Source organism: Zootermopsis nevadensis, unplaced genomic scaffold (assembly GCF_977971745.1).
Source record: "Zootermopsis nevadensis isolate Lab colony 2312 unplaced genomic scaffold, Znev_1.0 Znev_ptg000007l, whole genome shotgun sequence".
In the NCBI taxonomy this organism is placed as follows: Eukaryota; Metazoa; Arthropoda; class Insecta; order Blattodea; family Termopsidae; genus Zootermopsis; species Zootermopsis nevadensis.
The window spans coordinates 8,697,895-8,719,338 of record NW_028259139.1 but is presented as its reverse complement, the minus strand read 5'-3'; the positions used below and the strand labels follow the sequence as shown (position 1 = coordinate 8,719,338).

Here is a 21,444-nt window from a genome sequence, read left to right as displayed (position 1 = left end):
AGACAATTTCCAGCATTTTTTGATTTTTCGAAAATTTTGAAAATTTTCAAATTTTTTTTAACGGTCTCCTCAAGAGATGCATGCCAGTCTCGGTGAATGACATCCTGTCTCTGCTGTACTCGGCCTCTATCTCACCAAGTTGCTACCTGCCTCGGTGTCTGCAACAACCGGCCTCTGCAGGTGTCTGGTCTCTGCAGGTCCGTCTTGCGTCAGGTTTTGTGCACAGCTCATGAGCTTCTCAGAGACAGCACGTCAGAGCCGTCATACAGAGACCGGTCCGTTGAGGCCCGAGTGAGGGACAGACCGTCTTCGTCAGAGACACAGTACATCAGAAACTGTCCGATAGAGACATGTTCTGCAAGGCAGGTGGTGGAATTTTGAAATTTTTTCAAAATTTTCAAAAAATCGAAAAATGCTGGAAATTGTCCAAAAAGCGCACAAAACCGAACAAATTTAAAAAATTTCACATTGAAAGTTTTTTCAAAGTTTTCGAATTTTTTTTGGTTTTTGTGCGCTTTTCAGACAATTTCCAGCATTTTTTGATTTTTCGAAAATTTTGAAAATTTTCAAATTTTTTTAACCGTACCCTCAAGAGATGCATGCCAGTCTCGGTGAATGACATCCTGTCTCTGCTGTACTCGGCCTCTATCTCACCAAGTTGCTACCTGCCTCGGTGTCTGCAACAACCGGCCTCTGCAGGTGTCTGGTCTCTGCAGGTCCGTCTTGGCTCACGTGTTGTGCACAGCTCATGAGCTTCTCAGAGACAGCACGTCAGAGCCGTCATACAGAGACCGGTCCGTTGAGGCCCGAGTCAGGGACAGACCGCCTTCGTCAGAGACACAGTACATCAGAAACAATCCGAGAGAGAAATGTTCTGCAAGGCAGGTGGTGAAATTTTGAAATTTTTTCAAAATTTTCAAAAAAATCGTGAAATTGTGGAAATTGTCTAAAAAGCACACAAAACCAAAAAAAATTGAAAAATTCCTCATTAAAATTTTCTTCAAAATTTTCAAAAATTTTGTAAAACTTTAATTTTTTTCAAAGATATGCTCAAGAGATGGATGCCAGTCTCGGTAAATGCCGCGTCCTTTCTTTGCCGACTGTTATCAAATTGTTCCACAGGTACCTCTTTGGGTACCAGATATTTTTTCCAGGTGTGCTTTAAATCTTTATTCATATAGATACTCTAGCTTTGAGCAATCCTGTCTCTGGAACTATTTGAAGATGAAATGAGATTGTACACTTTCAGAAAACCTAATATACCTCGAAAGATGTGAAAGTTCATCCCATTTTAATTACATCCAAATTCCTTTCACGTGGGTTACCAGACTTTTCATTGACGTTATCTGGTTACGAAACACAAAAAAGTCTGTAAACCCCTGCAGTACTCTATGATTGCGTGTAGTAGAGAGGACTTAAATCTCCACGCATTCGGTTATGGTCGGAAATGAGTATTTAGCTTTTCGTCCCGGCCTACTTTCTGAAGGGAAAATAGTCTTTCGGTACCTGTGGAGTAGAATCTCGAAGGCGTTCACGGTCGCTTTGGATAGAAAGGTGATACAAAGAAAATCTGACCCCAGCCCGTAACCAGAGTGTTGAGTTGTTCCGCTCAAAGTCCCCCATACGCTGACTAGAAATTCACCGGTTTCGGGAGTTCATCGCTGTTATTGTGTGTCAGTACAATGACAACCAAACACCCAAAGATGGTAGAACAGCCAGCTTCCGAAAGAGATAGTGATCAACATAAATTACAGTATAAATTTTTGTCAGAAAAATGTATGTAATCACTAAATTTAATACTTTCAAGATTATAACGGTGTATTAATTCGTTTGTTTCTATAATTTCCACTTACTTTTGATAGATTTAGAGTGGTGTTTATACATCATTAGAACTATTAAAATAATGATTTATAAATCAGGACAGAGGAAGTTTTTGCTGTAGCATAAATAAGCCAAGTTCATTTTATGCTTTACAGATATTTTTAATTTTGCCTTTTCTAATTACACAGATAGCAACGCGTTGAACAACTACCACGGACTTTGAAAGAATGTGATCGTAGCCTGCTAATATTAGACGCAAAACAGAACTCTGGTCTTATGGTACTGAAGGAAGGCATTTCACTTAAACTATAGCATAATAAACAGCGTACCTTAAAGATAAGGAATGGAAAAGTTACAATTAAAAATGTTTCCTGCTGGAAAGACATGCTGATAAGTAAACATACTTATTTCTCTTTTATTATGACTCGCATCGGATAAATTCCTTTTGCCAGAGTAGACTTATTGCATGCGAATCAATCATTGCCCTGTCACGGGTCAAACCTCTTATTTTTAGAGAGCACTGAAGATTGAGGCATAACGATCCTCCAAAATGTTGGTGCCCGACTACAAGTTCACACACAGCGTCAAAACCAGGAACACCAACATGATTTTTTTTTAAATTTGGGAGATCTGAGGTTTTCACGGTAGTAAGAATTATCTTGGGTTTTGGTGACATCTTCAGGGTTGAATATGGAGAGAGTATGTTTCTGCGAAAAGCAGGCATCTGCCACTGACGAGTCTACATGGCGCCCAACATAATTATTTTATTGCCTCGTCTCATCTTATTCACTAAATATCTACAGCTGAATTACCTAGTGGAAATTCCATTCTGTTCTACAAGGTAAGTTTTCCAAACCGATCTCTATGAACGCTTTGTGTAAACAGTGCGTGTCTTGGGCCAGTAAATTACTGAGGTTCGAGGTTGGAATATCTATTTTGGCACGGACAATTAGGAATAAGAATCGTGACACTTTTACCTATTCCATCACAGGGCCCAAAAACGAATGGCTACTCGGCCATTTTGATAGTTTATATCATCTGTAAAGTAAAATAGTTTGCATATGTCAGGTAACTGTAAATGATGAACGGGTAGAAATTTGGGAAGACACGAAAGTGATCTGTTTTAAGACAGTCAATAAAATTACACTACCGGACGGAAGAACCGGGTTCGATTCAAATCAGCAATAGCAATTATTTTCTTCGTCACAATGTATAGGTCTACTCTCAATCCCATCCAAACTCCTGTTCCACGTACTTCACTCTAGTGGTTAAAGTATATAATGCGTGAAGCTTTACCTCCGTAGGTCTACACCGAAACGTTTCCACGATATGGACCTAATCGTTAAGCAAGAGGCCAAAGTCACCTTTATCTAGACTTAGCCCTACTTATGCCAAATGAGACTGGGGTAAAAAAGAAATAAATAAATAAATAAATAAATGGATATCCCCAGTAAGAATAACTAGTCTGCTCTTCAGACAGAAAAGTTCGGTTACGATTTGTAAACAGTCTTAAGTGGGCATTAATTATAATGACAGTCACATATTAACTGTATTTTTCTTTCTGGTTGGGGTCATGACCTGTTATCCAATAACATGTTCTGACGCTAGCAAAATCATATCATAAATAGTTCGATTGGATGGTTTTTCACAGCAATTAGTTGTTTGCCGTCACATTACAAGTCTTCATGCATATCTGTTGTGTGCTGTGAATTATATATCTGCTATCAGAGTTTGCTTCCAGAACAGAGTGAACAATGATAACTTTAATTCTTATAGCATTGATTGCTTCTATCTTGTATTCGCTTTTAATTTTCAGACCCAAAAACTTTCCGCCTGGTAAGTCATATATTACGTAATACCAACTTGTATAAAGCAATATTTATTTCTTCATTTCATTTCTGTAGTGTCTTTTGAGGGATTAAACATAATTCCTACAATTATATGTCTGAGAAACAGTGAAGTGTATTGTTGGGGTGATAAGAGTCTAGTGTTGCCACTGGATACGGCAAATTTAAATTCCCCATCGCACTAAAAATATATTTATAAAACATTTAAATGTTTGGTTGGTTTTTTTAATCAGGTCCCCCATGTTTACCATTGGTGGGTACTCTGCCATTTGTACCGTCTAAGAATGTGCACTTCACCATGGTTAAGAAGTGGATAAATGATTACGGACCTGTTGTCGGCCTCATGTTTGGTTCTCATCCGGCAGTAGCTGTGATTGGAGCAAAGCAAGTTATGGAGGTCCTTCGCAGAGACGAATTCCAAGGAAGACCTTACACCTTTAACGCAAAACACAGATCTTTCAACAAGAGACTAGGTAAAAGAAATGCTGCAGATGTCTGTCTTTGCGTTGTAGTGCCGTGTAGTCTGGTAAAACCAAAGCCTCTGTTACAGGGTTCTTCTTTACCGATGGACCCTTCTGGCAGGAACAGCGTCGCTTTACTCTACGTCACTTGAGAGATCTTGGGTTTGGGAAAAAGAGTTTGGAGGGCATAATTGTGGACGAGGCAGAAGTCCTGTTCAAGAAACTCTTAAATGTTGAGATCCAGGTGAGATGAAACTGGGATAGCTGTATCTGAAGATAACGAAAATGACCAAGAATTTTTTTTATTTCAACAATGGAAATTATAATGAACTGTGCGACAGTAATAATGTGTTTGCAAAAGTAAACACTCGTTTCGTTGACTCAAAATTATCGTGGGTATAATGCACCCTGCTGTATTTAACTTTATTTCCTTTTAAAGAAAGAGATTTATGTGGTCATAACGATGTTTCTATCACGAGGTCAATAACTCTAAAAGAAAATTATAGATGTTCATTGCACATTACATACAATGTCAGTGAAGGCCGCAAAATTTTGTACTTTTCAATTTCCTCATTCAGAGGAATAAGTATAAGAAAATAATAAGGTTGTCACATTCTTCTACGAACTTCCTGTTACATTTCGGGAATAAATTCGACAACTATTTGACTTATTGTTTTGATAATACACTTCAAAGACTTTGGTGACCGGAAGATTGTTTGCCATGGTGAATAACAAAACAGAGAACCTGTACATTACTAAAGGTAAAACTTTATACTCTCACAAATTTTCTTTTCCATTTAATACAGGAAAATATTTGCGGTTGCAAATTACATAATTCCACAAACACTTTAAACATTCTCGATAAAAAAAAATTAATTCATTTCCGTGTTAATTTTTAATGAATTATAAAATTAATATATGCGAAAATTCAAGTAGATATTATAATCATATCTTAATGGAATACAAGTTAAACTTCAAGATTTAAATATGTGCAATGAGGATGAAACTGATTAATGGAATTTACCACAGATAATTCTTACATCAAATTTAAGTGTTCTATGCATCAGGAAACTCTTTTTATAACTGACATGTCTGTATTTTACGTAATTATTTTTATAGTGTTCGTAGTAAATTAAAATAAGGTAACTGAAATCAATCAAAATTCAAATACTAAATTAGAATCAAAGTAACTACAATTTCCACACTGTGATTTGTATACTTCGAGACTACCACCAAATTAAATTAATTTTAAGATAATTTTACTCCTCGTATTATATAAATCCGTTGCTGAAGTGAAATGAAACTGTGCTTTTTCGATGCAGAGAAATGGATTCTTTGGCCTTTCTTCCATCAATGTACTGTGGGCAGTTTTGGGTGGTGTACGACATTCTCAAAATGATACAGAATTTACGACACTTCTGCAGAAGATAACAAAACTGTTTCGGACAGGAAATCCATCTGGTGACATCATAGATATCATACCATTTCTGAGGCATTTATTCCCTGACGTAGCTGGCTACAAGGACAGAATGATCGGAACTGTATGTTCACAGAATTACTTCCGGGTGAGTAAACAATAAAAAAATATCCTACTCGTAGAAAATCTATCCTGCTAGTAAAAGAAACTAGTAATAGTTAATTACACTTCACTTGTCACTTGTCGTCTTTAAAGGCACGAAAAAATTGAAGTTGACCCTTAGACTGCTTCATATTTATTCACTCAAACGTGCATTAAATATCTCTCCGTCGAGGCGTGTGATTCACAATTACGAAATTCTATTAAATATTAAACATGTTTTATGGACTTATTCAGTCTATTGTAAATGAATTCCGGGAAAATAGCATGAAGCAGTTCACGGGCATGTTATTTCCAGTTCATCGTTGATAATCTTCGCAACCATTCTTCAACAGTCGTTGTTCAGCACTACATTTTCAGAAAATCACATAAAAACAAACAAACGAACAAACACACATCGGTGTTAATTAATTCCTCGGTTTACTCAACGTATAAATTATCCTAAGCGATGGATCTTATGTGTTATTTAACTTCTTGTCTTTTTCTCTTTCAGAAAAGTATCCGAGAACATATGAAAACTCTTGATGAAAATGCACCTAGAGATTTTATAGATTTGTATTTGACCGAAATGAAACAGAATGACGGTACTAACAATTCATCATATACAGGTAGGTTAATGTGACAATTATATCATAAAGGACAGTAGTTACTTTTAAAAATGATAGCAATTTTTTCGGAGAGCCATTTGAAAACATAATTAACTCCATACTAGTCAAGCAATTGTCTACCTTATATGAAATCCACATATTCAAAACAGTATTCACAATAGACGCCCATTGGACACTGTCCTTATACACTCATATCCTATTTTTTAAAATATATTTTAATATTACCCTCTCACCTACGCCGAAGCCTCTTCTAGCCAGCCTCTCCAGACTAAAGTTTTGTACGCGTTTCTCATGTATTTATCCCCCCATCCATTTCATTGTCCTTAATTATATTACCCTAATAATATTGCGACATAATAGGTGATATCACAAGATTTATTTCAAACAATCATGAGTACAATTGATCATTCCTAGAATTATTACCCGACACTCCTTAAATCACAGTCTTGACTCTTTATGTAACTGTTTTCTTCTACGTTGTTATTGATTGTTCCTAGCTTTGGTTCTGTCGTTCTACTCTACGCTGACTTTACAAGCGTTGGTCCATGTTCGCTTATCACTTCAACACTTGAGGGGCTTTCAGCCTCTGCCCGATGTCCACAATCGTTTCCACCAGCCTCTAGAATGTTAAATGTCTTTCCAGGTGTTCATGGCGAGATCTAGACAGATAAAGCTGCTATTCATCATTTGTAGATTAGCTAAGAACCTTCCAGAATGCTGTTTACGTAGCGTACTGTGGTCACTGTGGGAGTGCACACTATCTAAGCTGGCAAATCTGTGATAATATATAGGGAACATAGTGAAACTACAATTATGATTCTCGTTATTATATATTTGCGATACTGTCACGATCGATAGAGTTTATTAAATTTTGTTGCCTTTCAGAGGACGGGCTAATTATGATTTTGCTAGATCTGTTCTCTGCGGGTGCAGAGTCTGTTGCTAACAGCCTGGATTACGCTCTGCTTTATATGATTCTGAACCCTCATATTCAGAAGAAGGTACAGGAAGAATTGGATACCGTAGTTGGACGCAGCAGAAGACCCACGCTGGACGACAAACCAAGGTACAAACACGGCGAAACTCATTCATATGTCGCAAACATATAATGTTTTCTGAGGTGAACAAAATACGGACCGAGAACTAAATTTGTTCTGGCGCTAAGAAATTTAAAGGTATTGTTAATTATAGTTCGCGACTGTAATCTTGAGACTTGCGGGGTGAAGAAGGAAAGGGGAAAAGATAGCGCCAACCTTTAACGCTTCGGACTTCACGCATTCCTTGCAAGTCTCAAGATTACAGTCGCGAACAGTAACTGTGTTGTTTGTAAACATATTGAGAGCCGTTTATCTTCTACAGACTGCCTTACGTGGAAGCTACCATCAGCGAGGCGCTTCGAATTAACCCAATTGCTCCACTGACCCCAAATCACAGAGTTCTGAAGGACACGAAGCTAGACGGATATGAAATTCCCAAGGTAAATTCTCTGTCAATGTCACAACACCATACTCGCATTGTTCTGTGTAAATTAATTTCGCTAATACTCTTCTTGTTCCATCGAAACGTCATTTACAAATTGTTGTTTCCATTATTCAGGAAACAATGGTCATCATAAATATCTGGAGCGTTCTGTCTGATCCTGGTCATTGGGGCGACCCGGAAGTTTTCAGACCTGACAGATTTCTTGATTGTAACGGCAAGTTTGTGAAAGACGAATGGTTGGTCAATTTCGGAAGTGGAAAACGATATTGTATCGGAGAATCGCTTGCAAAGAACGTCTTGTTCATTTTCTTCGCAAGTTTCTTCCAAGAATTTTCAATTACCATTCCAGAAGGGGATCCGAGTCCAACCACAATGCCTCAGCCTGGATTTACAACAGCTCCTCACCCATTCAGAATGAAACTAAAGCAACGCATGTAACCGGAAAACAAAAGGCCAATGTTGAACACTGACCTTCTGGTAATTCATTAAAACAGTAGTTGTTAGAACATACTGCACATTCAAGGCGCGTTTGCAACCCTGCAAATGCCTATTACAATCGCCACCTATCCGTTTGTACGCTTGTAACAACATAAAAACTGGGCGAACGGACTTTCATGAAGTTTGACAATGAGAAGTTTTATAAAAATTGGTTGACATATTTTGAACAAAACATCACAAAGATACAGGACACATTATTGTGATTGTATCTGGCGAAAGCACCATAATTTTGAGCTATGTGTGCATTTCCAAGCTTTTTTTTTCTCTCTTGAAGACAGTAACTGTGTATTATAACCACCACGTTGAGCCTAACAGATAAAAATTCCAATTAAAGATTTCCGAAACGCTTACTACATTGCATTTAGGTACTATTGATGGGAATTTGGTAGACGTGATATTGTATAAAACTACTATTAACTGTTTTCATTTTTTAAGGTAATTACATTACATGATTACATCATTTGATAAATAAATGAACAAACCGAAATAATCTAAAAGACTGTCTGCTGCATATGAACTGAACGATATTCAACTTTATTTTTCGAGTTTTGTTAATTAGAAATTTTGCGAATTCGAATACAGAATGAATTATGAAATTTAAATATTTGGTTGGATTATTTGTGACTGGATTAGCCTAGATATTGAATTTATTATTAAATTATACAATTCCATGTTCTTCTGAACATATGGGTGACAATATGTGAGTAAACGTCTAATAAACAACAGCAAATATTCTAACATGTGATTCAAGGTGTGTGTTTACAACAGAAATACGAAAACGGACAACAAATTTTATATATCCATTAGTTTCAACCTTTCATTGTTTTTTCTTTCTTTTAGATTTGTACACGCTTCATGTAGAGTATATTAATGTATCTGACACGAATATATTAAAAGTTACTTTTGAGTTCCAGTTCTTCATAAACACTTTTATCTTCGTAACGAAATATAAGCTGACAAACTGGCCACTGAGTTCATTGTTTACAAGTACGCATCTTTCTGTATTCGTACCCAAATACAGAACGAATAGGACAGAGAATAAAAGGGCAAATGAGGCCTAGAAGTAGATGGGAGGATAATATTAAGATGGCTCTTAACGAAATATGGTTATAGGTTTGAATATAAAATTTTATTTTGTGTTTGTGCTGTGTAATATTTCAACAGAATACTGGTCTCACTTTGACAAGAACAAGCCATAAGTAAAAATTCTGGCCCTTCAAATCGGAGTTTGTTAGGAAGAATGTTAAGTTCCCAAGGGAAAAGTAAATAACTCAGCAATTCAAAATATGGATAGAACAAGATATTAACAGTACCGAAAAATGTACTTGTTCCAAATGATGACGGTGACTCCAGAGATGACTAGAGATTTGTGTTCCAGTCATTCACAGAGGATAAACGTGAACTGGCGCTGATGTAACTCCTCTGTGCGAAACATACTCGTCATTAGCACGACTCTGTACTTACGTAACGTTCTAAAGTAACGCGCAGTACCAGCACAGCTGTGTTGCTACATTACAACATTCCTGCCGTTTAACAGGCGGTTCAAGGCCTTTCGGTCTTACAGTGATTAAAATATTTTCTTCATTGTGCGGCCAATATAACAGCAGAGAAGAACGCGAATGTAAGTATACAAATTACATGAATAAATAGCAGCCATGACCGTCGGTACTATTCTCTTGTGCGATGTTACTTTTTACAGAAGCGAGGTTTATGCTGAGGTTTCACTCCTTGTTTTATTTATAGTACACTTAGGGACGATTTATTTCACTAGCTGTATATATATATATCCATAATACTGTTTGCCTTCCAAGATTCCGCTGGTTGAACGTCGTAGAGCTGTAGTCGTCTCAGGGAGGATGTTGAACTGCCTCTGACCCCGGGCCGATATGGGTGTTTGTTTCGCGGATGTTTTAAATTGGGTGCAGGTGATTGAGATTGGGTATCTCAGGGTTCTTGGGGCCTAGCTAGTCGGTAGATGGACTCCGGATCTCAGGTGGTGTTAATGGACTGTTAATAGCAGCTAATGATTAACACTTGATTGATTTCGAGGAAATTGCCACTATTTATTTACACACGTACAACACTGAGGTTACTGATAACGATCGTTAGACAATTTTAAGGTTGTCAAGCTATTAATAACTTACGTTGCTCTTGGTAATTTATATACTTGAAGTTTAGTTGTAGTGTCTGGAAATTTCTAGTTAAGGTTCCAAAAAGTGCAGTGGAGAGAGTCCAACTGCTTCTTACCAAAAGTCCAAATTTCAAGTGTGAAATTAAGTCTGTGACCCCTGACACCGGGGTTAAGACACTTCACAAGAAAATTCCTGATTAGATAACGAAATTACAGACTCCAACCAAGAAAGATATAACAATAATTTCCATTGGCGTAGGGCCCGGGTTTGGCGTGAATGCGAGAGTCTCTTCCCTTCTCGGGTGGGCGACGTATCGGTACGTCCTGGCATTTAAATTCCCGGTCTGCTGTTAAGCCTAATTTCAAAAGCCCATAATTATGGAAATAATAACGACTGATATATGATGTTTGTAGTTGATCTGGTGTGGAAGAAATGCTCTTTCTGATCATGTATTGGCAACGTCGCATTCTTCGATCTCTAAAGGCTAGTCTGTGAATAAATGCGTGACCTAAGAGGTTACACAATCTTCCACTAAACATTGAGCTGTTTGTTTGTAGAGGTAAGATAACTCATTCTCTCAGTCTCATATGACACGATAACTACTCCAGCGAATGAGAGAGGAAAAAAATTATCTGAAACGGTCAAGGGGCTCCATAATATATATATATATATAGATATACCTTTGTGTTGTATCTGTGTCAACATTTTAGCACCCCTATACTCAGAAGTCTATAATCAGAAGAGTTCTTAGAAAGAGACGGTTATAACTGCTAAGTATGATGCATATATGTGGCCTTCAGTTCGCTGTCAGAATATCAGCTGGCGCAGACATATTTACTCCGGCGTATTATTGACACAGGAAAGAAATTCAATGCCTCAAAGACATTGCGTCATGTGCAGGAACCGCTAGAAAAGCATAAAATCTATGTATTTGGGTAGTGTTGACGTTTCAATAATTTATATACAACACTCAACGTCTAATCGACTATTAGCATTCCTCACACACAGGATGTTCATATTATACGCTGAAATTATAAAACCATCTTTTAAGAGGGTTTCAGTAAAGAATTGATCATTATATGTTATATAGTTCAAACGTTATGATAAATAAAGTGTTTTAGAGCAAAATTTAAATGGCCACCACTCCTCGCCAAGCAGCGCGGAATTTAAATTACCGCTTAGAAGGGTTAAAACACCTGCACAACCTGGTTGTCAGTTAAAAGGGTAATTTAAATGTGAGATCGTAAAATAAGTAAATCTCTAAATATGTGTTCTACTCACGTAGCGTAAGGCTTGCTTCTAGTACTTAGAAGTGGATGTCTACTTCCGTTCTAAACAGGTGGTGCTAACCTGCAAGTAGCTGTCAATACAATGGATAACTTGAGATGTGCGATGCAGAAACATGTGTTAAATCGAACAAATCTTTTAGGAATTAATGTAAAATAAAAGAATGTTAATTGACATCAAATGACATATCACCTAATAATCAATTAAAACTAAACTAAAGTCGGATGAGCGGTTACAGATGTTGCCAGGAGGGTATGGATAAAACCGCGAAACTCTTCAGAAAGTACAGACGGTCTTTGAGCTGAGATTCAAACATGGTACTCTCGATTTTGAAGGGCGACTGTTAACCACAACACCACGTCATCACGTTAAAACAAGAAGTTCCAGCAAGAAATTTTAAAGTACGTACCTCTTACACTTATATGACTCCTTCTATATATATTGATATATTTACGTTTATAACGTTTGCTGCCAGAGACCTCTGCCGGTATGTTAAAGATGCAGGGTTTGTGGAAAATAATGTTTTTCTCCATGACATTCAAAGATACGTGTGGAATAATCAGACCCATGACCTACTTTCGGTGAATAAAAATTAACTATAAATTAAAGCATTTGCTGAACTTACTCACTGAAATACTTAAGCACTCTGCTAGTTAATAATTTCTGTAAAAGAAGAAATTTTGGTACAGGAAAATGAGACAAATACCTTTGCCATGTGTATTGCCAACACAAACCATGGTATCGGAATAATGGTAAGTTAGTGCCTACGTTGTTTCACGAACGTATTTCAGTTATGGGGGTTATGTAATGCCGAATTCTCCCTAGATTTAATAGTCAAGGATTTGGAAGATGATCTAAGTGTCACCTCCCAGAATTTACGTGGAAGGACTAATGATCTATAAGAAGTCAGGATAACTCACAACATGGCCGAGAATCGAACCTGATGTCTCTCAAATATATATCATAACCATTATTCGCCACAGGAACTACTTGATAAATATGGCAGATCAACTTGTGAGACATAATAAGTTATGATTATATTATATATTTTCATTCTTCTACATCATTTAATATCTTGAATCAAGGCTTGAAAATAATTATATTCAAAGGATATTTCGTTTCATTTTCAGGATGGATATAATCATTGCACTTGCTGTAATTATCGTGATTTTCGTCTATTTGTGGACGAATACGACGCCGAAGAATTTCCCGCCTGGTAAGAAAGAATATTACGCAAAATAAGTTTTATTTACGGTTTAAAATACAAAATAAGAAAACTACCTGTTATCTTCGTCATGTCTGTATGCCCGTCCACAAGAAACAGAGTCCAAACTACCTGACGGATATTGATACAACTAGGTGTGGTGCATCTGTTTAGAATTTTGTCATGCAAAATTAATCTTTATTTAATTCAGTTGCTTTTAAGGAATTATTTGCTATTTGCCTTGTGATGGAACTGGATATACGATATTTATATTCGTATTCGTCTGTCTCAGGATACGTACCGATGGCGGGCTGTTGTGAACACGGTGATGAATCTTCATGTTTCATAAAATACGGGTAATTTCTTGACTAGCTGGGCGTACTATTTAGTTTCTCAAGAATGATTTTTCTCCACAGAATACTCTGTACATGTAAGACTTGAGGTTCTCACAGCGGTGAATATGAAGATTTCTGTCTTCTGGGTTATTGCGCTGTGTAGTCTGGTCGATGTTAACCAACGTTTCAGAGGTCATACTGCCTCCGTCATCAGGGCGATGAATATGCCAATAGGGTGTGAGGAGTTGGATTTTATAGGCAGGGACGTGAAAGGTGTAGCCTGCCCCGAGCCAATGGGAGCAGGTATGGGAGTGGACCAATGGTAGCACGTGGGCGAGGGTGGGAGAGGGAGAGAAAGTAGAGAGAGAAAGGTGAGTGTAGTTGTATGGATAAAGGCCCTGAAAGGGGCCGAGTTACTGGTCTGGTTGGTTCTGGCGGCGCACTCTTGCTCGTTCTCGGAGTCCTCGGAGTGTGTGGATCAGAGGCTTCCAGGACCGGCTCAGGTGAAGTCCATCTTCCCTGTTAAAGTTATCAGGATGAAGTTCGATCTCGATGGCTTCCCTGATTAACCGGTCCATGTAGCCGGTTTTTGAGGAGAGGATAGAAGTGTCCTCTAGCTGTATCTTGTGCTCCAAGTTGAAGCGGTGTTCAGCAACCGCAGATTTCTCGGGCTGCCCGAGCCGGATGTGGCGTTCGTGCTCCTTGATCCTGGCCTCAACGGAACGGCCTGTCTGGCCGATGTAGACTTTTCCGCACTCGCAGGGAACTCTGTATACGCCAGGCGTCTTCAGTCCTAGGTCGTCCTTTACCGGCCGGAGAAAACTGGGAATTTTCTTTGGCGGAAGACCAACAGACTTGATGTCGTGCCTGGCCAGCAACCTGCTTATGCGGTTGAAGGTCGTCCCGACGTAGGGCAGGAAGGCAACCGAGGCTGGTTTTTCAGTAGGCGGTGGCAGCCTCGCAGGCGGATTGAGAGCTTTCTGAATCTGACGGTTGCTGTACCCGTTTTTCCTGAAGGTGGTGGTGAGTGCCTCCAGTTCACTCTGTAGGCTGTCGTGGTCGCAAAGGGCTTTAGCCCTGTGTACCAGGGTCGAGAGCACGGCCTGTTTGTTGGACGGGTGGTGATGGGAATTGGAGTTGAGGTAAAGGTCGGTATGGGTTGGTTTCCGGTACACCTTGTGGCCTAATGAGCCGTCAGGTTTCCGGTGAATGTCTATGTCGAGGAATGGGAGATGGCCGTCCTTTTCAGTCTCCATGGTGAACTGGATGCTCTCGTGAATGCTGTTGAGGTGGCTGAGGAACTCCGCGAGCTTGTCAGGGCCGTGGGGCCAGATGACAAACGTGTCGTCTACGTAACGGAACCAGCAGAGGGGCTTGAAGGTCGCCCCGTCCACCGCCATTTCTTCAAAGTTCTCCATGTAGAAATTGGCGATGACAGGTGATAGTGGGGAACCCATAGCCACCCCGTCGGTCTGTTCGTAGAACCGGCCGCCGAACTTGAAATATGAAGAGGTTAGTACCAGGTGGAACAGCCTCAAGACGTCGCCATCGAAGTGCCGTTCCAGGAGACGTAGGGCATCACCAACGGGTACCATGGTGAAGAGGGACACGACATCGAAACTAACCATGATGTCCCCAGGACCCACGCGGAGTCTTCACCGAATTCATCAATACTATCAAGTCGCTCCGCGTGGGTCCTGGGGACATCATGGTTAGTTTCGATGTCGTGTCCCTCTTCACCATGGTACCCGTTGGTGATGCCCTACGTCTCCTGGAACGGCACTTCGATGGCGACGTCTTGAGGCTGTTCCACCTGGTACTAACCTCTTCATATTTCAAGTTCGGCGGCCGGTTCTACGAACAGACCGACGGGGTGGCTATGGGTTCCCCACTATCACCTGTCATCGCCAATTTCTACATGGAGAACTTTGAAGAAATGGCGGTGGACGGGGCGACCTTCAAGCCCCTCTGCTGGTTCCGTTACGTAGACGACACGTTTGTCATCTGGCCCCACGGCCCTGACAAGCTCGCGGAGTTCCTCAGCCACCTCAACAGCATTCACGAGAGCATCCAGTTCACCATGGAGACTGAAAAGGACGGCCATCTCCCATTCCTCGACATAGACATTCACCGGAAACCTGACGGCTCATTAGGCCACAAGGTGTACCGGAAACCAACCCATACCGACCTTTACCTCAACTCCAATTCCCATCACCACCCGTCCAACAAACAGGCCGTGCTCTCGACCCTGGTACACAGGGCTAAAGCCCTTTGCGACCACGACAGCCTACAGAGTGAACTGGAGGCACTCACCACCACCTTCAGGAAAAACGGGTACAGCAACCGTCAGATTCAGAAAGCTCTCAATCCGCCTGCGAGGCTGCCACCGCCTACTGAAAAACCAGCCTCGGTTGCCTTCCTGCCCTACGTCGGGACGACCTTCAACCGCATAAGCAGGTTGCTGGCCAGGCACGACATCAAGTCTGTTGGTCTTCCGCCAAAGAAAATTCCCAGTTTTCTCCGGCCGGTAAAGGACGACCTAGGACTGAAGACGCCTGGCGTATACAGAGTTCCCTGCGAGTGCGGAAAAGTCTACATCGGCCAGACAGGCCGTTCCGTTGAGGCCAGGATCAAGGAGCACGAACGCCACATCCGGCTCGGGCAGCCCGAGAAATCTGCGGTTGCTGAACACCGCTTCAACTTGGAGCACAAGATACAGCTAGAGGACACTTCTATCCTCTCCTCAAAAACCGGCTACATGGACCGGTTAATCAGGGAAGCCATCGAGATCGAACTTCATCCTGATAACTTTAACAGGGAAGATGGACTTCACCTGAGCCGGTCCTGGAAGCCTCTGATCCACACACTCCGAGGACTCCGAGAACGAGCAAGAGTGCGCCGCCAGAACCAACCAGACCAGTAACTCGGCCCCTTTCAGGGCCTTTATCCATACAACTACACTCACCTTTCTCTCTCTACTTTCTCTCCCTCTCCCACCCTCGCCCACGTGCTACCATTGGTCCACTCCCATACCTGCTCCCATTGGCTCGGGGCAGGCTACACCTTTCACGTCCCTGCCTATAAAATCCAACTCCTCACACCCTATTGGCATATTCATCGCCCTGATGACGGAGGCAGTATGACCTCTGAAACGTTGGTTAACATCGACCAGACTACACAGCGCAATAACCCAGAAGACAGAAATCTTCATACTCTGTACATTCCTATTTAAATTAAGAAGGGTAACCAAAATATTTTAAAGGAAAGTTTACCTTTCCAACGTGATTCCCCCCGCCCCTGCCGAAACTTTAAAACACTTTCGACGTTCCTGATCCGGTGTGTTTAGGTCCGCCATGTTTGCCCGTCCTGGGATCGATCCCTTTTTTGCCCCGGAAGTATCTCCACTGCGTTATGGCTGGGAGCTGGATGGACAAGTATGGTCCCGTGGTGGGACTAATGTTTGGGACGAAGAAGGCGCTCGGAGTGAGCGGAGCGAAGGCTGTACTGGAAGTGCTTAGGCGAGATGAGTTCCAGGGTCGCGTAGACAATTCCAGAACCAGGGATATATCATTTAACAAGCGACTTGGTAAGTAACGTAGCTGAAAAGTTTAGAAACACTGGATTAACACCTTAGAGCGTCGGGTTTTCTTTGAGGTAAGTGCTGAATCTGTAAACATTGTTTAGATTAATTTCGTACTTCATATTTACCGGGACAAACGGGCACTGTCTGGGAACTTTAAGAACCGGAACAGTTTTCTGTCCCCTCCCATCCCCCCATTAAATACAGTGTATCCCTCTCAATGATTTAGAGGGATAATCGATTTATTCCAAATCGATTATTCATGAATGCACAACTGAGGGCTCTCCATTTATGTTGCAGGAATTATATTCACTGACGGCCCGTATTGGTTGCAGATGAAACGTTTCAGTTTGCGTCATTTGAAAGATTTCGGGTTTGGAAAGGCAGACATGGGTGGACTGATCATGCAGGAAGTTGAAGACTTGGTCATTGAAATGCGAAGCAAAGACACTGTGCAGGTAGGTCTGATACCACGGTTGTATCCCGCACGTGTGATAAAACAATGTTGAAAGCACCAAGCCCCCAACGACGAAAACTGTTGAAAGTTTGCATTTATGAAGGCCATGACCTCATTCGTGTTCGGATGTACAAATATAAAAGAAGTTAGAAATGGTTTGTGTATAGGAAAATAATATGAGTGGACTACGTTCTATTAGGAACCTGTTCATTTAAGATGTTGTGAAGTGGATGGAATTAACCAAGGATTGTGTCCAATGTCTGGTTTATGGTAAAATGGCTGTTAAACATTTGATTTCTCCTGCCAAATGTTAATGTTAGCTACTCAAATAGTAACACACAAAAGTCTCTTCTTCCTATACGGAAGCTTATCAAACTAAAACTATTAAAACTATTTATTCCTGTGAATGACAATAACATTTCTTTTGTGGCTCTGCTCGTTTCTGTTGAGTGTGCGTAAGAAAACAATATTTCAGCAGTGCATATCCTCTCCATCCTAAAATATTGCTTTCAGTATTAGCCTCAAGCTAGCCACAACATACGTAAACATTGTTATTCGTCTTTTGTTGTATTTTTCCTAATATTTGCTTGAATTTGTGTAATTTATTAGAATGAAATTCTGTACCGTCAAAGCCGCCATGATTTTATATCTTAAATAGTAGTAAACAGCTACGGGCACGAATACGAAATAGCGGACAAGTCGAATTTGGAACATTCATGTGAAGATTTATTTTTACCTTTGATATGATGAAACTTAGAGATTCAAGATGGGTCCTGTTATCGGTCAAATTAGGATAGGAATAAAAGTGAGATAAGGATTAAAACTGAGTAACGTATATAAATCTTGCACAGGCTTGCCAATCTCCTGTTTCGATTACATTAAATATAAAATGCGGCTTCCTGTCTAACATAACCTAACTTAGGACGCAAGGCTCTGGCACGATTTTAACATTGCTATCCTTTGTTGATATTCAGATGTATGGCCTGTTCAAGATATCCGCTCTGAATGTTATCTCGGGTGTGATGTCTGGTATGCGGTATGCAAGAGATGACGAAGAACTTCAAGCGCTGGTAAACAACCTGGACGAACTTGTACGCCGTTCATTCCGATCAGGAAAGATCTCTAATATATTTCCTATCCTGAAACGCCTTTTCCCTCGCATTACAGGGTCAAACGAAATTATGTATTACATCAAAAATGCCTACAATTTTATTCAGGTATGTGAAGTAATAACTATAGTAGTAATGGTAACAAAGTATCTCCTGTGTAACATTAAAGGGTGAAGATACATTTGCATAATATCATTCAATGTACAGACTTGACTTTACTGATGCCCTACAACACTAAATTAGAGCTCCGAACTTCAACTATAAAATTAACTGAACCATTTTATTGTTGCAGAGAAAAATCACGGAACATAAACAAGTTCTGAATGAGAATAATCCTAGAGATTTCATTGATGCGTATTTAATTGAAATGCAGAAAGGAAATTCCAATGGAAACGCCATTTTTACAGGTAGGCCCCACTTAAATCTAGAACTGAGACTTGAAATGTTATATTAATACTGTTAATGTGGTGTTTGGATGATTCATTCCAGTTGAGACACGTGACCGAAATTTTAGAGCACTTCTGTTTTCTTAATCTTGGGAAATATTATTCCGCATGAAAGGTGAGTTTTTTTTTATGAACTATTGTGTGGGTGGGAAGTAAGTAGGCATTGAGAAAAGTAGGCATTAAATAATCGCTGTAGGTTTTGTAATATTAATGCAATCCTAATGAAAATAATATGTACGTATCATAATTCGCGCGTCGGTGGTGTGAGCAGTGGCCGAGAGAGGCAGTACGCACATTGGCAACAAAGATGGCCGGCCGCTTGACTGTTCAGGAGCGAGCGCAGATTCCTGCACGTTATGAGGTGTGGAATTCAGTGGTTGCTGTGCAGAGATGGCGTCCATATTCCCATTTAAAAAGGTACATGTAAAAATTATTTTCATTATCTTTGCATTAGAAATATAGAGTTTTTAACCATTTCTCAATGCCTACTTGCTTCCCACCCACCCTGTATATAAATCGAAAGGGACGAGTCAGGCGGTCAGGTCTTGTATTCCGGAAATTTGTGGATGGAAAACGAGAAAAAGAGTATGACTGATGAACGGGGAGGCCAATTAATTGGCCTTCATCTATCCATCCTGATATTCAGAAATAAAACATTCACCAAGTGCCGACCGTCTTTCTGAAAGATTAATACGTCCATTATTAAGGTCCAAATATGCATTGCTGTTTATTGTTTTCGTGAGAAGAAAAATGGACTGTCGATACTGGAATTCAGGGTCCTGTGTCTCGTTCTTAACCATAAACTATAATTGAGAGTTGATATTCATATTTCAATCAGAGGAAGGGCTAATTGTGACCTGCCACGACTTCTTCGTCGCTGGAGGAGATACCACAAACAACACACTGGTTTTCTGTCTGCTCTACATGATACTTCATCCCCAAGTGCAAAATGCGGTCCAGGAAGAACTTGATTCTGTGGTAGGACAAGACAGAAGACCATCTGTTGAAGACAGGCAAAGGTTTGTACTTATAAACAGGGAGTAAGTGCAACCTATTCTACTTAGTCATTGGTACTTGGTAGAAATGTGTGGTGAAGTCAAGTCTCTTGACAGCTCTGTCCCCAACAAACTTCACCAGTTGGATGAGATATGGTAGTCGCCACAGCCACGTGACGTCCACACGAGGAAGTCGCGGTTAGCAACCTCGGGACAACGTCCTTAGAACGCTCGCAAAAAATAATCCGTCGAGGAGTAATATTTTTGTTTTACTGCATACTGAAGAAAATTTTGGTACATACTTTTGTTTCTGGATTAGAGCATCCATCTAATAGAAGGGATTTATAAATTATTTAGCGTATTACAAGGTTTGATTTGTATACGTTTCCACGCAAAGTACGTGGAACTTTCGCCAAGAGGTTAAAAGACGTACCATTTACCCGATTATGTGTTACTTTTTCAGGCTGCATTATGTGAATGCTGTCATAAGTGAGGTGATGCGCATTAACCCAGTTGTACCGCTGACTGTACCACACCGCGTTACCAAAGATACTAATTTGCACGGATATACAATTCCGAAGGTACACTCATTTGAAAATCAAACAACTTAACCAGGAATATATCGATTAAATAACCCTTTTTTAATAATAAAAATGGAAATTTTATATTCTTATTCAGGATACCATGGTTTTGATAAACCTGTGGAGCGTGCATCACGACCGCGGACACTGGGGTGACCCTGAAGTTTTTAGACCCGAACGTTTTCTGGACGAAAACAGAAATTTTGTTAAAGACGAATGGATTATTTCCTTTGGAGCTGGTAAGCGAATGTGCCTCGGCGAAGCAATGGCACGAAACACAATTTTCCTGTTCTTCACGTCGCTACTTCAAGAGTTCTTGTTCAGTTTGCCTGAAGACGATCCTCCTCCGCAGACGTTACCTCTTCCAGGAATGACGATGGCCCCTCAGCCATTCCGAGTGAAAATTACTCGAAGAATTTAGCACACGTCATTCCTATAAACTGTCCCCGAAGAGAAAGTTGCAAAGTCTTTCTTATGTCACATAATTATACTAATTTGATTATATCTTTACAATTCTGACACATTCAGATTTTCTGGAATGCACAGTCAGTTGGAATTTATATCAAGTCAAATTGACTTGAAGAAGTATGTAGTAGGACATTTTAAAATGACAGCGAATTGTATAATATCTGATTTTGTCCTGACATTCCACACCATTCGAAATAACGCCAATTAGACAACTGTCAATTCAATATACAATTACGTTTCATGTTAAATGTATCTGTATCAATTGTAGATAATATTTAGCGTCATACGTGATAAGGAGATGATTATGGGTGAACTATTTACAGTGTTTGTTCTACGCAAGTCCAGGTTAATATTAAACAAGTTTTAAATATTTATGGTATGACAATATAACTGAAATCTGCGAAAACCAGCTAATTTATGTAAAATATCTACTTACGTTAAATTATAACTAACAATAAAAAATTGAAATATCCTGTGAAAAGTATTTGTTGTTTGCACTGCATTGAAATCGATGTTTGCTTCCACAAAAGATCACTCGTGGCGCTAACAGTCAAGAG

The 21,444-nt window shown here is 40.0% G+C and overlaps 2 protein-coding genes across 3 annotated transcripts; both read left to right on the top strand.

The window, feature by feature from the left end:
* The first annotated feature begins 3,464 nt into the window (after positions 1 to 3,464).
* LOC110829839 (methyl farnesoate epoxidase-like) lies at positions 3,465 to 9,206 on the top strand. Its single transcript, XM_022063992.2, has 8 exons — positions 3,465 to 3,657; positions 3,902 to 4,141; positions 4,219 to 4,373; positions 5,452 to 5,694; positions 6,199 to 6,313; positions 7,199 to 7,379; positions 7,673 to 7,790; positions 7,910 to 9,206. The coding sequence occupies exons 1-8, from the start codon at positions 3,576 to 3,578 to the stop codon at positions 8,231 to 8,233; spliced, it is 1,458 nt and encodes a 485-aa protein (XP_021919684.1). The 5' UTR covers positions 3,465 to 3,575; the 3' UTR covers positions 8,234 to 9,206.
* A 153-nt stretch (positions 9,207 to 9,359) lies between these two features.
* On the top strand, positions 9,360 to 21,371 carry LOC110829837 (methyl farnesoate epoxidase-like). 2 transcript variants are annotated; one of them, XM_022063990.2, is made up of 10 exons: positions 9,360 to 9,914; positions 11,951 to 12,113; positions 12,843 to 12,928; positions 16,598 to 16,837; positions 17,132 to 17,289; positions 18,263 to 18,505; positions 18,690 to 18,804; positions 19,682 to 19,862; positions 20,302 to 20,419; positions 20,517 to 21,371. In XM_022063990.2, exons 3-10 carry the CDS (start codon positions 12,844 to 12,846, stop codon positions 20,838 to 20,840), a joined length of 1,464 nt encoding a protein of 487 aa, XP_021919682.1. In that variant the 5' UTR covers positions 9,360 to 9,914; positions 11,951 to 12,113; position 12,843; the 3' UTR covers positions 20,841 to 21,371. The 2 variants fall into 2 exon arrangements, with proteins under 2 accessions (XP_021919682.1, XP_021919681.1); XM_022063989.2 differs by lacking the exon at positions 11,951 to 12,113.
* The last annotated feature ends 73 nt before the right edge of the window (positions 21,372 to 21,444 follow it).

What these genes read in the sequence shown, in the direction of transcription:
- LOC110829839 (XM_022063992.2), top strand. Translation starts at nt 3,576, where the DNA reads ATGATAACTTTAATTCTTATAGCATTGATTGCTTCTATCTTGTATTCG. An exon ending in ACCCAAAAACTTTCCGCCTG is followed by an intron (nt 3,658 to 3,901) that starts GTAAGTCATATA and finishes TTTTTTAATCAG; the next exon opens with GTCCCCCATGTTTACCATTG. An exon ending in ATCTTTCAACAAGAGACTAG is followed by an intron (nt 4,142 to 4,218) that starts GTAAAAGAAATG and finishes CCTCTGTTACAG; the next exon opens with GGTTCTTCTTTACCGATGGA.
- LOC110829837 (XM_022063989.2), top strand. An exon ending in TGGAAACGCCATTTTTACAG is followed by an intron (nt 18,805 to 19,681) that starts GTAGGCCCCACT and finishes TATTTCAATCAG; the next exon opens with AGGAAGGGCTAATTGTGACC. An exon ending in TCTGTTGAAGACAGGCAAAG is followed by an intron (nt 19,863 to 20,301) that starts GTTTGTACTTAT and finishes TTACTTTTTCAG; the next exon opens with GCTGCATTATGTGAATGCTG.